Here is a 17,114-nt window from a genome sequence, read left to right on the forward strand (position 1 = left end):
TCTAGTGCTGTGTCGGTTTTTTTTGCAATAGTGATCAGATTATGGGTGTTTTTAGCTTCCTGGGCTGTGCAAAAGCTAATCAAAGGCATTTAGCATATAAACTGAAATGCAGCAAATGTTTTTCTCTGCAGGTTTATTTAGCAACCTCAACCAATCAAGTACCTAAAGCTTGGCAAGCTGTCCATCGAACCCCCAAACACAACTGCACCTGATTTGTAGCATAAAATGTTTCTTAATTGACCTGAACACACAGGCTACCATGCTACTGCTCTGGAGTAATTAGGTAACATGTTTAGGCTTTTTTTTTTTTTTTGTTAGTTTCTGAAGGTGTCTGTTAAGCCTGAGATGGATTTTTGCAAAGGAAAATCCCTGTTCATTTCCTTCAGGCAGAATAATAATAAAAATTATTTATTTATTTATTTATTTATTTATACCCCGCCCATCTGGCTGGGCCTCCCCAGCCACTCTGGGCGGCTTCCAAAAGAATATTAAAATACTGTGATACATCAAACATTAAAAGCATCCCTAAACAGGGCTGCCTTCAGATGTCTTCTAAAAGTCAGGTAGTTGTTGTTCTCTTTGACATCTGGTGGGAGGGTGTTCCACAGGGAGGGCGCCACTACCAAGAAGGCCCTCTGCCTGGTTCCCTGTAACTTGGCTTCTCGCAGTGAGGGAACCACCAGAAGGCCCTCGGTGCTGGACCTCAGTGTCCGGGCAGAACGATGGGGGTGGAGACGCTCCTTCAGGTGTACTGGACCGAGGCCGTTTAGGGCTTTAAAGGTCAGCACCAACACTTTGAATTGTGCTCGGAAACGTACTGGGAGCCAATGTAGGTCTTTCAAGACCGGTGTTATATGGTCTCGGCGGCCGCTCCCAGTCATCAGTCTGGCTGCTGCGTTCTGGATTAGTTGTAGTTTCCGGGTCACCTTCAAAGGTAGCCCCACGTAGAGTGCATTGCAGTAGTCCAAGCGGGAGATAACCAGAGCATGCACCACTCTGGCGAGGCAGTCCACAGGCAGATAGGGTCTCAGCCTGCGTACCAGATGGAGCTGGTACACAGCTGCCCTGGACACGGATTTAGCCTGTGCCTCCATGGACAGCTGTGAGTCCAAAATGACTCCCAGGCTGCGCACCTGGTCCTTCAGGGGCACAGTTACCCCATTCAGGACCAGGGAATCTTCCACACCTGCCCACCTCCTGTCCCCCAGAAACAGTACTTCTGTCTTGTCAGGATTCAATCTCAATCTGTTAGCCGCCATCCATCCTCCAACCGCCTCCAGACACTCACACAGGACCTTCACCGCCTTCACTGGTTCTGATTTGAAAGAGAGGTAGAGCTGGGTATCATCCTCATACTGATGAACACCCGGCCCAAACCTCTTGATGATCTCTCCCAGCGGCTGCATGTAGATGTTGAAAAGCATGGGGGAGAGGACATAACCCTGAGGCACCCCACAAGTGAGAGCCCAGGGGTCTGAACACTCATCCCCCACCACCACTTTCTGAACACGGCCCAGGAGGAAGGAGCGGAACCACTGTATGACAGTGCCACAGCTCCCAGCCCCTCAAGACGGTCCAGAAGGATGTTATGGTCGATGGTATCAAATGCCACTGAGAGATCCAGCAGAACTAGGAAACAGCTCTCACCTTTGTCCCTAGCCCGCCGGAGATCGTCAACCAGTGCAACCAAGGCAGTTTCAGTCCCGTGATGAGGCCTGAATCCTGACTGGAAGGGATCCAAATGGTCCGCTTCTTCCAGGCGTGCCTGGAGTTGTTCAGCAACCACTCGCTCAATCACCTTGCCCAAGAATGGAAGATTTGAGACTGGGCGATAGTTGGCCATCGTGGCCGCATCTAAAGATGGTTTTTTAAGAAGCGGTTTAATAACCACCTCTTTCAGCGGGTCTGGGAAGGCTCCCTCATGGAGGGAAGCATTCACCACCCCACGAAGCCCATCGCCCAGCCCTTCCCGGCTAGCTTTTATAAGCCAGGATGGGCAAGGATCAAGGAGACAGGTGGTTGGTTTCACTCGTCCAAGCAGCCTGTCCACATCCTCGGAGGTAACAGATTGGAATTGATCCCACGCAATTTGACTAGACAGGACTCTAGCACTCTCCCGCCCCGGCCCTGCTCCCACGGTGGCGTCTACCTCTTCCCGAATCTGAGTGACTTTATCTGCAAAAAACTTTGCGAAATCATTGCAGGAGATCAAGTGGCCTGTACTGGGCCCCGATGTAGCAGGTGGTTCCGCTAAATTGCGGACCACCTGAAAAAGTCTCCTGCTGCTGTTTTCTGCAGATGCAATAGAGGCGGTGAAGAAAGTCTTCTTCGCCATCGCTACCGCCACATGGTAGGCTCGACATTGAGCTCTAACCTGTGTCCAGTCAGCTTCAGAATGGGTCATCCGCCACCGGCGCTTTAGCCGTCTCAACAATTGTTTCATTGCCCTCAGATCCGTAGAAAACCACGGGGCTGTCCGGGCTCCATGCAATCGGAGAGGGCGCTTCAGAGCCAAACAGTCAATAGCCCTGGTTAACTCCACATTCCAGCGGGCCACCAGGGAATCAGCTGAAAGGCCATCAACATGGGATAAAGCATCCCCTACCACTCTCTGGAAACCATTTGGATCCATTAAGTGGCGGGGGCGGACCATCCGAATCAGTCCCACCTCCCTGCAGAAGGGTTGCGGAGAAGTCCAGTTGCACCAGGAAGTGATCTGACCATGGCACTTCTTTTGTTTCACTTTTAGTTAGTGTCAGATCACCAACATCCGTAGAGGTAAACACCAGGTCCAAGGCATGTTGGGCCAAACTTATTCAGGGACAGCCCCATGGAGGTCATGCTTTCCACGAAGTCCCGAGCAAGGAGGAGGTGTGGTCTGGGATTTGAGTTACTTGGGAGTCAGCTTGCTAGTTGCTGAAGGGAAAAAGTCCCTTACGCCCTTCCAGCCTTATACCTCAGGTTAAGTACTTAATTCGTTCCGGAGGTCCGTACTTAACCTGAAACTGTTCTTAACCTGAAGCACCACTTTAGCTAATGGGGCCTCCTGCTGCTGCCGCGCCACCGGAGCACGATTTGTGTTCTCATCCTGAAGCAAAGTTCTTAACCTGAAGCACTATTTCTGGGTTAGTAGAGTCTGTAACCTGAAGCGTATGTAACCTGAAGCATATGTAACCCGAGGTAACACTGTATTTCTTCACAGTAGGAGCATAGGAAGCTGCGTTACGCTGAGTCAGTCTGTTGGTCCATCTCATAGAATCATAGATTCTGTGCTCAGTGTGTGTTTACATATGCAGACTAGTGACTCTCCGGGCAGAGAGGAAATCTCCAACCCTTCCTAGAGATGCTGGAGATGGATCTCAGGACCGCCTGTGTGCAAAACAGATGCTCTTCCACTGGACTTGCTTCCTTTCCCCTAAATGAGGAAGTCTCATTAAGGAACACCAGCAACCTACAACCCGGCTAATGTAGAAGCTGAGAGCGTGAGCTGTGCAGTCCCATTCAAATCTCATCTCTGAGGTGCCCAGTCCCTCTCAATGTTGAATGACATTTTAAGAAGATAGTGATGTAGGACAGTATGTGTGGGGTGGGTTTTAAGAACCACTTGCGTGTGGAAAGTTAAATGCCATATGTTACGACTTGGGTTTGAGGCAGGAAACGTATAAAAGTATAAGCATAAAGCATTTGCTTCCTGTCTCAAACGTTTGAACTCTGTGTCCTTTGAACACAAACTGAAGAAAATGTGCACATATATATAATGTGCACACACACATTGTGTGTGTGTGTGTGTGTGTGTGTGTGTGTGTGTGTGTACCCTGCTAATGTCTGAGTGATACTGTAAAACATACACCCTGGGAGAATAAATTAGTTTAGACCCATTCAAATATAGGCATTAATTAAGAACCACAGAAATCAAAGAGGGTGTGCTTCCTTTCCCCTCATGACTGTACATATTGAGCTGTTTGTAGCTCCAAGCCTGATACTCTTGAGATGTGAGGAAAGGTTCTCAGCTAGCATCACTCTCTTCATTCTTGTGTTTGTAGCTCTATGCCCATGGCCGCTGAAGACCTTGCAGGCAACTTAGCAAATCTCTACATTCGGCAGAATTCTGCTAGTGCCATTTCCTTAGACTTTGAGCCTAATGCCGACTATCAGTTCGTGGAAATCGTAGAAGAACGATACAAATGTGCTTATTGCCACCTGGTCCTTCACAATCCTCACCAGACGGGATGTGGGCACAGATTTTGCCAGCGTTGCATAGTCTCTCTCAGGTAAGAAATGTCCCTTCCTTCTTTTACATTCAGATCCAAACCCTCCCTTTCCATCCCTGAAAACTATGTAAATTGTGTTTGTGTGAGGGCTGGGGAACAGGATCCCATTTTGGGAGACCATTTTGGCAGGTGAGTAGTGCTGCCCACCTGTCAGTCACCTGACAGCACCATAAAGTCAGGTGACCCAACTTCAAAGGAAATAATCATGCGCTCCTGATTCTTCCTCTGCCAGAAAGCTTGAACTCGAGCTGTGCTTCAAAGAAAGATCCCTACTGCAAAAGCAGTGTTTGCAGCCACAAACTCTGGATTGGCTACACTCAGGAATTCCTAAGTGAATTGGATCCCAGCATTATGTTGGGTGTGGGCTGATAGATGTGGCTTGGGGAAACAGATTTGTGGGCCAAATGAGGACCCCAGCAAAGCCTAATTATTCCTGCAACTCCACAAGCAATGTGAACAGCACATTACTATACAGTGGTGCCTCGCAAGACGAAATTAATTCGTTCCGTAAGTTTTTTCTTCTTCTTGCGAGTTTTTCGTCTTGCGAAGCACGGTTTCCCATAGGAATGCATTGAAAATCAATCAATGCGTTCCTATGGAAACCGCCTTCAGACCAGGTCCGGGGACAGTCTGTCCCCCGACCTCTTCTGAAGGCTGGGGGGGGGGGACAAGGGCTTTTCTTCCCACCGCCAGCCTTCAGAAGGCTGTTCTGAAGGCTGGCGGTGGGAAGAAAAGCCCTTCTCCCCACCTCCCGCCCCGCAAGCTCCGGGGACAGGAGGGCTTCGCTGCCGACCGCCAGCATTTTAAAAGCCCCCGGGACAGCGGAGGTCTTCTGAAGGCAGGCGGTGGGCAAAAGTCTTTGCTCCCCCCCCCCGCCTGCCTTCAAAAGCCGTCCGGGATAGCGGAGAAACGCGCTGCGCTTCTCCGCTATCCCGGGAAGGCAGGCGGGGGGGGAGCAAAGACTTTTGCCCCCCGCCGGCCTTCAGAAGAGGTCCAGGAAGGCCGGCGGTGGGCGAAAGTCTTTGCTCCCGACGGCCAGCATTTTAAAAGCGGTCCGGGATAGTGGGAAAGCGCAGCGCGCTTCCCTGCTATCCCGGACCGCTTTTAAAATGCTGGCGGTGGGGAGCAAAGCCTTTCGGGCCCCGCCAGCCTTCCTGGACCTCTTCTGAAGGCCGGAGGGGGGCGAAAGGCTTTGCTCCCCACCGCCAGCCTTTAAAAGAGGTCCCCGGAGATTTTCCTATGGGCTTTCTTCTTGCGAAGCAAGCCCATAGGGAAATTCGTCTTGCGGAACGACTCAAAAACAGAAAACTCTTTCGTCTTGCGAGTTTTTCGTTTTGCGAGGCGTTCGTCTTGCGAGGCACCACTGTAATCCTAAGGTGTGTTAGTTTTCCTCTTGCTTTAGTCAACACATTTTCCCGGGGCAACTTTTTAAAATTTTTGTGGAACTCTGAGGCATGAGCAGTGCAATATTAAAACATTCTGAAATCCCATTGACTTCAGTGGAGGCCCTTTAAACACATACTTCGCTCCTCAGTAAAACGAATGGGGATTGGATACACTTTTGTCTGGTTCACGTCCATATGTTAGATGTGTTGTGATCTTAAATAAGACTTATTATTGCAGCTTCCCATAGAAGATGGTGGGTTTTGCTTTCTGGGAAGTCCCTCTTTCCAACGCTTGAAAAATTATAGCAGTGATATTAAAGTGCTACAGGCTTGGTGTGACTTTGCTGTAGAGAAGAGATGTAGAAAAATTTAAAAACGAAACTTTAACTCTGTCTTATAAAAACACCCTTTTGATTCACCTAAGTTTCACTTCAGAGTCATACTGGTTTCTTCCTTTCTGAAATGTGTCACAGTTACTTTCTAGAGTGAAATTGAGACGCTGTAATTCTAAAGTGTCACTTAACGGTTCGATCATATGCTTGTCTACTTGGAAGTAATTCCCATTTGTTTCCATTAAGCTTACTCCCAAGATAACGGGGTATGGGATGGCAGCCTAATGCTGCACGACTGTGCACATTTACATGGAAGTAAGAACCTCTGAGCACTAAATAAATATGCATAGGATTGTGTTGTGTGGGTTTTAAGACTAATTGATGAGAAAGTAATAATTGATGTACCATGCCCTGGGATCACTAGTGTGGTGTAGGGCAGGTTTAAATGAAATAAATAAGAAGCAGCCCTTGCTTAATGACTCACTAGTTTCCTTTGTTTATATCTGATCTATAAGAATAAATAAGAAGCAGCCCTTGCTTAATGACTCACTAGTTTCCTTTGTTTATATCTGATCTATAACGTAGTTTAACACTGGGTGGGGAGCCTACAGCCTTCCATATGTTGTTCTCCTACAATTCCCATCATTCTTGACCACAGCCCATGCTGGCTAGGGTTGTTGAGAATCCAGCAACATCAAGAGAACCACAGGCTCCCCTCCTCTGTTTAACAGGACTGCTTTGATACTATGTTGATTTTTATTCAGTTTTTCCTCTTCTGCACAGTTCTTAGCATTTTTATGTGCTCTCAATTTATGTGACGGTTATTACTTAATGCTCAGTTAAACTACTTGTTAGGTTGCTGGCTTTCTTAATTTAATTTCCTCTTGCAATTTCCCTTTAGCTCTCTGTATGGTAACATGACAGCGGGACTCCAATTTAAAGAGGTGCTGCGAGTGTAGCCAACAGACTCTAGAATCATTTAAAATGGGTGAGGAGGACCTTTTTGAGAAAAGGGTATGCTGAAATCGGCACCGTTCTAATATGCAGCAAGATGAGGGATTTTAAAAATAATTCTTTTGTTCAGATAAAACTGGAATTTAATGGGCCAGCTATAATAGGCATATAATTTTGATCCTTTCCCCAGAGCGGATTTTTTTAAAAACCAAATATAACCTCTGATCTCTTTAGAGAACTGAATGCTGTACCCACCTGTCCTGTGGACAAAGAAATAATAAAACTACATGAAGTAAGAAAATAATTTCTGTTTACATTCTTTGGAGGGTGCGGGGAGTCAATCGATTCAACAGTTTTGTGTGCAGTATTATTTGAATGTACGTGAAGAATCTATTCAAGCCCAATGAGATTTTTATACAAGAATGTTTAAATAATTTTAATCATCAAAACATGAAGAACAAACTTGGAAATCCAGAACTCTCAGGAATGGCCAGATCTATTTCCCCTCCTACTCCTGTTTTTAGGGGAAAATGAGTTTTACAATTGTGAAGCAAGTTTATGGCTTCCTACCAGCCCTTCCTGTTAAGATTTCACATCATGCTAACACAGTCAAGAGCCTTTGGGCTGATCTTTATGATCCTGATCTGTATTATGAGGTGAGGCATTTCCTGTAAAATGGATATTATCTCAAGACATTTAGGGTTTGTAGCTCAAAGCCACCACTTTGACCTCATGCCCAGAAAATAAAACTGCAACTACTGCAGGGGTGGAAAAATTATCTGTTCATTCAGTTTATTTCCTGCCCTTTATCCATGGTAGCAAACACATCAGTAATCATAAATTTTGAAATCGGCTTAAAACATTCTGGAAACCAGTGATTTTCAGGATTGACAGGTGCCTGGGTAAATAGGAACGTTTTAAAAACTTCTCCAAAGTCAACAGTCGGGGAGAGAAGCACACCTGAACAGGGAGGGCAATTCTACAAATGGGAAACTGACACTGAAATGGCCCTGTCACAGGTCAGCAGCATCTGACCTACAGCGGCACCCCCAAAAAGGCCTCCCCTGCCAATTGTGGGGTCTGAGTAATGGAAGGCTGCTGTCTCAGACCCACCTCCACAATAGGGCAGTTGCAGGTTGGAGAGAACTCAAAGACAACAAACCTGAATAACAGAGAAGATGGAGCTGTGTATGGAACTTGGGGTAGATATTCTGTGTGTTGGGAGGAGGAGAGCTGAGATTTCTTCACCAGCGTAATCCTTCCTGTTCAAGGGGTTTATTTGATATAATTTATGCTCATCTGATGCCTAGTTACTCTCTCTCCTCTAGACCCTTCAAGCACTTGAAACTAGCATTAACCTCACTCCCCAAACTTCAACACTGGAAACTTGTTTATCACATAATTTCCTCTGTAGCAAGACTGGCTTTTCATTAAGTTTTAAAAGATTATAGTGAATTATGGACCTTCTGCGTGTGCTTTGAAATAAGCTTTTATACTCTTTTTATTTAGGTTTTCAAAGACAATTGCTGTAAAAGGGAAGTTCTCAATTTGCAAGTGTTTTGCAGAAATTCACCAGCCTGTAATGCAAAAACGTCTCTGGGGCGATATCAGGTTTGCATTCCTCAACTCTTAGTATCAATTGAGCCAAGTTTTGATGTGTTTCTGCCTTTGTGAAGCAATTGCACTTATTACTAAAGCTACTCCCCCCCCTTTTTTTCTTTTTTAATATACTTTTTTAAACGTAATATATATTTTCCCATTATGAGTATGAGAAGCGTCAGCCTGTGTGGGTGGGAACGCACTGCAAATAAAAGACTTGATATTGCATTGCTCTTAAACTGCTTGTTTTACTCACTGGAACCTCAGTTTTTTTTTCTCTCTCTCCCTGTTAAATAGATCTCCTGTGGTTGTGGAAAAAAGGCAGGCCGTTGGCTTTGACCCTGCCAAATGTGTACTGAGGGCATAGCAGGGTGGGTGGGGGAGCATGAAACATCTGTATTCTTCCCATCCAATCCCTGCAAGTTCAAGGTGAATAGTGCAGCTTCTGTGATCTTACCATGTGATGTTATGCACATGGATTTATAAATCAGGCAGCAGTGAGCAAGAACATTGGATGCAAATAATTTAACTTGTCTACCCACAGCTTATTTATTTCATTTATAAGCCACCTTCCCACACCCCCCAAGATGTTCAAGGTGGTGTAAATGGTACACACACACACCATTTTATCCATTTGTGCATTAAATTTGTGTGTTCTTCTCAAAAGGGAAGAACAGAAAAGAAACTTGTCTTAATTGTGCCAGATGTGCTTTATATTGGCATTTGGGGCATCTAAAAGTGGGGGGGGGGGCTTCTTTACAGCAGAGTGCAACAGCCTAGGAACATGCCTAGGTAGAAACCAATGTGGTCTTTAGGCAAACGTTTTGTAGGCAGAGGTGGAAGGGACGCTGAGGGTCATCTAGTCCAGGCCCTGCAATATAGGAATTTCAGCTTAGAATAATGGATATAGAATAATACAGTCTATAGAATAATGGAACAATAACCCTCTGGGGCAGATTTGGGGACAGCACAGGGAGAGAAGAAGGAGGAAATTAAGTAGATGAATACATCAGAAGCTGCCTTATATTGAGTCAGTCCATTGGTCCATGTAGCCCAGTACTGTCCACTCTGGCTGGCAGCAGCTCTCCAGGGTTTCAGACAGACAGGGGTTCCTCCCAGCCCAACCAGGAAATCCCAGGGATTGAACTCGGGACCTTCTGTATACAAGACGGATGCTCTACCCCAGCTTTTCCTGTTGTTATTATTATTAGAATTAGAATTTATCTACCACCCTATACCCGGAGGTCTCAGGGCGGTTCACAGAATAAAATCAAAATATAAAACCACAAAATACATAATCAAAATAAAAACAACCCAATAACCCCCCCAAACCCCCCCCCACATTTTAAAAGGGCATAGTAGAAGGAAGCAGGACTCTGAAACCAACAACAACAACAACAACAACAACAACAACAACAACAACAACAACAGAAGAAGAAGGATTTGTGCAGGGCAATGGAAAAGGAAAAGGAAGAGGCTTATGGAGGAAGAGAGAGATGTGACTGTCCCCACAACAAATGCTTTATTGAGAAGCTGTGGTTCACTGCATTACCCCATGATTGTGCGCCCAAAGGTGCAAGAAACCAACAGAATATAGGCACAATGTTGTAGATTATGGGGTTTTTAGAGAGACATCTGACCTTCCTTGCAGATCCCAAAATGCGGTATGTTTTATGTGCCTCCTGTACATACTATGGTGATGTTTATGATGCAGGTAATATATGGTAGTACATGATTCTGCTTTACAGGATCACCTACAACAGTGTTTGTTCGAAAGCGTGCAGTGCACTAATGAAGGATGTTGTGAAAAAGTTATTCGGAAGGATTTGCAAGAACACCTAGGTTTGCAGTGCAGCTATCGGAAGGAACTTTGCCAGTATTGCAAACAGCCTGTGACTTCAATTGATTTAAAGGTGAGATGTTCGTAAAAATGTCTCCAAAACACTGTGGAAAATCCTAAATGTGACTCTTCCCTCTCTCTATATATGAACAATCTCATAAATATATATATATTGCTCTCCCTCTTGTTTCTGTCACAGTCTTGAAGAGCTTAAACTACGATGATGACATGCACTTCTGTTTCTCTGTTATATCTGCATCAGGTGTAGCATTGCAAGTCCCAGGCCGCTGTGGTGTGTTGGGTGCAGGCCAATAAGCTCAGACTGAATTGTCTGTGCATATTTCTAGACATGGGGCATTTACTTTTTATTCCACTGTAGAAGAGAGAGAGATGAGAAGCAAGAAATAAATAAATAAAAATCAGAGAGGGACGTAATGACATTAAGTCTGTAATATGCAGCAGGTTAGAAAGGCCTACCTTATATATGAAAACCACAATCAACTGGAGCATTGTGCATTCCTCCCCTCCCCCCCCCCTTTGGAGTGATGGAAAGTGCGCAGGAGTGCTTGAAAAAGCACTATTGTTCATTTCAGTTGGACTTGCACTGTCGATTCCTAGTGGATGGTCAACACGATTTCTTCTGCCTTTTGGTTTTGTGTTAAGTAGAGCCAACCTCTTCATTTCTCTTGAATAACAGATTTCCCAATGTGTTTTCAGACTCATGAGAGAACAGATTGTCCCGATTATCCCTTGATTTGTCCCCATGGCTGCCCACAGATAATTCTGACAAAAGAGGTACAATGTTATTTTCGTTTCATTGTAAGATAACAGTGTTGTTGAGAGAAGAGCAAAATAATCCCTAGTTGTTGCTAGCCTCTGCATGTGGCAGTATGAGTTGCCGCCCTTCTTTGTGTTAGTAATTATGTGACATTGCCATCCATGGATAATGTAAGAGCGCAAAGTAGCATCTGTGGACCGCTTTGTTATTGTCATTGTCCATGACTAGATTTGGTGACGATGCAGAGAATGTAATCTAGTTCCTTTTTGTACTTCTTTTGCAGGAAATAAAGGTCATAACGCACAAACCTTCTTCACCTATAATTAATGTGTCGTTTAAAACTTGTTAATATTTGCAGGTAGAAGAGCATGTCGTAATATGTCCGGAGGTGAAAATTGATTGTCCTTATAAAAAGTATGGCTGTTCTACAAAGGTATTGTAATGCAATCATCCATGGTCCTACAGTAGATGCTAATTCTCCAAAGCATAAAAAGGCACTAGCTAACCAATGTCTCTTTCTGCTTCATCCTTCTTTTTTTGTTCCTCTGGTTTAATTTTTTCAGAATATCCCTGCTGAGATTTTCCCCTTGTTACGTTTTGTTTTGATTTTTTTTGCTTTAGAATGATTTTTGCTTTAGAATGATACTGTATTGTTTTAATTAGTGTTTTTATAGTTGTTCTGATTTTGAGTGGAGTGCCCTACCTGGGTGGATGGAGCAGCCAAGTAATTTCGTTGTCCCCGAGAGGGGGCAATGACAATAAAGATATTATTATTATTATTATTATTATTATTATTATTATTATTATTATTATTATTTTATTTTAAATCTGTTTAGTTTATAATGTGTCAGGTTAGCTTTGTTCTCACTACATGTTTATATTCTCATTTTAGATTAAAAGAGGAAAACTTTCAGAACATGAGAATATGTACTTGAGAGAACATATGCTTCAGATCTTAGATAAGAATTCAAAGCTGGAAGATCAGGTATAGCATGGCATTTCCTCCCAAACCCTTCAGCTTCTAAGTGGAAACAAGCGACAGTTCTAAAAATTCAAAGAGGTTCAAAAGAGGCTAAACTTCCCTTAGTTCCACAAGTGTCTTACACATGTACTTGTGCAATTTGCTAATTTTGGAGAAATTACTACTGCTTGTGAGATCTTTATTGGAGACAATTGTCCACACATACAGTAGCTAGTTGGGGGCAGGGAACCACACATCCACGCCACTTTTATATAGCCTCATTACAGATTCACAGTAGCACTTTGCAGAAGGGAGTATGCAAATTAGCAAGAAGGTAATTTGCCTCAAGTACCTTTTCATGTAGCAAACTAGAAGGAAGGATGAGGTTTGGTCGAAAGTATATATGCAGACAGAAGTCTGGAGCCCTGGGGGGAAAAATGTTGCTAATTAAGAATCTGTAGGTTGACAGTTATCTTTTTTTATTATTACATGCAAAAAGTACCCTTCTCCCCCTTTGAAGGCCCTTTCCCTTTGCATTTCCATATGATTGCAGTATTGTTGTTATTACGTTAAAGTCTGGGTACAGTGAAAGCTTTTGTATGAAGAAAGGGCAAGTAGTAACACTACAGTGGTGCCTCGCAAGACGAAATTAACCCATTCCACGAGTCTCTTCGTATAGCGGTTTTTTCGTCTTGCGAAGCAAGCCCATTGACAGCTTAGCGGATTAGCGCTATTAGCGGTTTAGCGGCTTTTAGCGATCAGCTGTTAAGCGGCTTATCAGCGGATCAGCTGATAAACGGCTTAGCGGCTTAGGAAAAGGGGGGGGAGGGGGGAAACCCGCAGGAACTTGCAATACATTTTCGTCTTGCAAAGCAAGCGCATAGGGAAATTCGTTTTGCGAAGCGCCTCCAAAACGGAAAACCCTTTCGTCTAGCGGGTTTTCCGTCTTGCGAGGCGTTCGTCTTGCGGGGCACCACTGTAATCTTCCATGTATCTGCTTCATGTTATTTCTGCAGTGCTTTTGGCACCCTTATTTTTCTCTGAAGGGTGTTTATGTGTTAGGGGCCATTTGGTACCTTCCAACATTTACCGTATTTTTCGCCCCATAGGACGCACTGGCCCATAGGACGCACCAAGTTTTTTGGGGGGGAAATAAAGAAAAAAAAGGCGCTTGTGGGGCTGACAGCAGGGAGAAGCACTCTTTTCCCCGCCTGCAGACCAGGTCCGGGGACAGCGGGAAGACGCGCTGCGCCTCCCCGCTGTCCCCGGAGCTTGTGGGGCTGGCGGCGGTGAGAAGTACGCGTCTCCCCGCCGTCAGCCTCCAAACCACATCGGGAGACAGCAGGATGGCGGCGTTCCGCCTCCCCACTGTCCCCCGACCTTGTGGGGCTGGCGCTGCGGCTCTCCTGAAGCCTGGAGAGCGAGAGGGGTCGGTGCGCACCGACCCCTTTCACTCTCCAGGCTTCAGCGAAAGCCTGCATTCGCCCCATAGGACGCACACACATTTCCCCTTCATTTTTGGAGGGGAAAAAGTGCGTCCTATAGGGCGAAAAATATGGTATAATGTGTGGTGATCCTTCATTTGAATAAGATGAACTTTAGAAAGTCGGCTTGAAAAGAGGAAAGCATGTTTCAGTTCCTCATGCCATGCTAAAACTGTTGAGTTCGTGCGTGAGTGTGTGTTCTAAAGAAAGTCACTGTGAGGTTAGGTGTCACTTTTCTTATGAAAGAAAAACCTTCTGAATCTAGCAGCATGGTACTCATTGATGCATATTTAAATCACACCCTAGAAACAATGGGTTTTGATTGTTGGCTACCATTTTTTTCTGTTGCTATTGATGTGTATAGCATGCATCAGTGGGGGGTGGAGAGAATTGTACACACTATAAACTTTCCTGGGTGTCCTTGTTGGCATGTGTCTCCCTTGGGAGACAATGGAGGAGTGCGCCTTCGTGGGTGAAGTCAAACTATGGGAGAGTTACAGTGCCTGCTGTGGCTGTAGAAACCGATGCAGGACAGACATGTTTTGTTGCAGCTGAGGCAAAATCAATCTGCCATAGTCCTAGGCAGTGGACAAAAACAGAGAGATTCTTAAGCCTCTGGTGGGCTACCATACTTGGTTGCTGGGTCTGTGTGGATCGCAAGATAAAAACTGACCCAGTCGAAAGTGATTGGGGGAATTATCCTTGGGCTATTAGCTTGTCCATCTCTTAACAGCTGAGCAAACCCTCTGGGTTGTATTCAGTGTTAGCTCTGTTCTGAGTTAGACATGACTAACATGGGTCTACTTTGAGCATTAGCTGGATTTAACCCTTGTTTCATAATTCAGTTTTTTCATCAGTTTTTGTGTCTTTTTAAAAATAAAACATTAAATTTACAACTTCGCATTTTATTTTGTAGATCTCTGACCTTTATAACAATCTTGAACACAAAGAGAGAAAAATACAGCAGCTAGCAGACACGATTAAGAAGTGTGAGAGAGATTTCAGGCAGTTTACACAGCTGTACGGTAAAAATAGCAACTTACTGGCAAGCACTCAGGTAATCCCACCCTCCTTCCTAACAGAGTTTCTGCTTCAAAGAAAACACAACAGTATCTGTGTGGAGATACTGCCTGCACTGTCCTAGATTCAGCTTAAAATGTGAAGTTTTCTGGCTCTGCTTAACCTGGAGATCATTTCCATTTTGTTTTCATAGTTCATTCGCATGCTGAAAGCAAAAATGGATTCCCACCCCTCTGTGTTTTCAGATTGCACATGTGTGGTGACTGTCTCCTGCATGCATTGGGTGAAACCCACATAACTGGGATACAAAATTGAAGTTTGCATGCTCTTGATAAAAATGATTATTTATGCAGCTCAATAAGTGAGCATAAACATTGGAGACTTACTGCACATTGTATGCAGTATTATATATCAAATGTATTATATCGTATGTTTTGCAGTCTATGGTCCACCTAATGAAATGTTTTCCTGATTAGCATATATTCATTTTCCTGTGGGGAGATGGACTGCAAACAGTGAAGTCAGAAAGAAATGAAATGCAGAAAAGTACAGTTTGGTATATGTAACTTGAGAATTCCATAAACCAACAAAATAACAAACAAGTGTAAATCTCCAAGAACCTCTCAATCTAAATTTTAGCACTGGGGTGGAAGAAGGGCACTAGGAACAACCATTTTGTTAAAGCTATACCATGGCATGGTACTAAAGCAGAAGGTTAAAACTGTCACAACAGTTGAGATTGCAGTGATGAAGGAAGGAAATATCCTGAAACCGTTGGCAAAGATCATTGCTGCAGACATAGCATCAACCATGAAATGTGAGAGTAAACAAAGAGGACCAGGGGATAGAAAACTATTTGTGCAAGACAAAGCCATTGGACTTTTTCGCCTCGCACAATTGAGATCGTGACGACAGACGATTTATGATCCTAACTGAAAAGAAACCTTTGGAAAAACTCGGAGGAGGGAAATGCAGTCAATGATAGACTTTAATAAACAATTTGTAATACTTGTTTGTCGTCTTCAATTTTATTTTAAAATTGCATGTCTTCTCCCTTCTCTCTCATCCCCATATCGCTAAAGACTTTGGCAATTCACATTGATAAATCTGCCTGCCTGGAAACACAAGTGAGACAGCTGGTCCAGATGGCAAATCAGCAACAGAGTAAATTCAGCCTGAGACCACTTCTGGAGACCATTGATAATATAAAGCAAAAGGTTGCTTTCCTGGAATCATACGAGCAGCGTTTAGGTATATTGGGGATTCTTCTCTTCCTAAAGTGTTTTGGTGTTATGGGGGTGGTAAGCTAGTTTAGTTTACTTAAGATCTAAAATTCTAAAATGCCATTGAGGGGAGTTGAGGCTTTTACAAGTTCATTCATGTATTTTTCTTAGCAAACCACATGGCTACCTAGTGGCACACTGGTCTCCTGCTTTCCCTATGTGTTCTCCTTTGGTTCTAGAGAGCCAATGCTTGAATGGTTGTTTTGCTGGTCTTTTTTGGGGAGGGGAGGTTAAGCATGGAAGGGGTTATGCTCTTCCTCTTTTAAGTTTTTTTTTACAAGAGGTTTGCATGTCAAAGAGTTTAGAATCCAAATCCATGTATCCTACTAAAAACGGACAGACCACTGACTTCAGCGTTGCCCCCAATCTGCAGAAAAAGTAGGATGCATCACAAGGAATGGAGCTGTTAGTGCCAGACTCTGAACAGTTGCTCTGGATCAGTGATGGCCAAACTTAGCCCTCCAACTGTTTTGGGACTACAATTCCCATCATCCCTGACCACTGGTCCTGTTAGCTAGGGATGATGGGAGTTGTAGTCCCAAAACAGCTGGAGGGCCAAATTTGGCCCTCACTGCTCTAGATAGTTAGATGTTAAATACCGTATTTTTCGCTCTATAACACGCACCTGACCATAACACGCACATCGTTTTTAGAGGAGGAAAACAAGGGAAAAAACATTCTGAATGAAACAGCGGATGTATCATTTTTGTGCTTCATGCTGTGGCCACAGACATGTGATCTGATGGTGAATTTGGGGTGACCCAATGCAAAAATCCTGAGAATCCCTGTGGATCCATGCTTTGTAACCACGTTTTTGCACCATTGCAGCCCCAGGCAACAGTGGGTGCGTGATTTTGGGGGGGCAGGCTGTAGCCATGGACATGCTATGTGCTCTGATGGTGAATTTGGGCTGACCCAATGCAAAGATCCTGAGGATCCATGTGGATCCATGTTTTGTAACCACGTTTTTGCACCATTGCAGCCCCAGGCAACAGTGGGTGTGTGGTTTTTGGGGGGCAGGCTGTAGCCATGGACATGTTATGTTATCTGATGGTGAATTTGGGCTGACCCAATGCAAAGATCCTGAGGATCCATGTAGATCCATGCTTTTTAACCACGTTTTTGCACCATTGCAGCCCCAGGCAACAGTGGGTGCGTGGTTTTTGGGGGGCAGGCTGTAGCCATGGACATGCTATGTGATCTGATG

The 17,114-nt window shown here is 44.5% G+C and overlaps 1 protein-coding gene across 4 annotated transcripts in view; it reads left to right on the top strand.

Moving 5' to 3' along the window:
* The window catches only part of TRAF5 (TNF receptor associated factor 5), a 49,941-nt gene that overhangs the window by 16,774 nt on the left and 16,053 nt on the right, over positions 1-17,114 (top strand). For all 4 annotated transcript variants that reach the window (XM_079968710.1, XM_079968709.1, XM_079968708.1 and 1 more), the window contains exons 2-10: positions 4,044-4,271; positions 7,177-7,234; positions 8,452-8,553; positions 10,290-10,454; positions 11,099-11,176; positions 11,518-11,592; positions 12,052-12,144; positions 14,521-14,661; positions 15,707-15,875. In XM_079968710.1, coding sequence (XP_079824836.1) covers positions 4,048-4,271; positions 7,177-7,234; positions 8,452-8,553; positions 10,290-10,454; positions 11,099-11,176; positions 11,518-11,592; positions 12,052-12,144; positions 14,521-14,661; positions 15,707-15,875 — 1,105 coding nt within the window. In that variant the 5' untranslated portion in view covers positions 4,044-4,047. The remainder of the gene's footprint in view (positions 1-4,043; positions 4,272-7,176; positions 7,235-8,451; positions 8,554-10,289; positions 10,455-11,098; positions 11,177-11,517; positions 11,593-12,051; positions 12,145-14,520; positions 14,662-15,706; positions 15,876-17,114) is intronic.

Source organism: Podarcis cretensis (genome assembly GCF_951804945.1).
Source record: "Podarcis cretensis genome assembly, chromosome: 3".
NCBI lineage: Eukaryota > Metazoa > Chordata > Lepidosauria > Squamata > Lacertidae > Podarcis > Podarcis cretensis.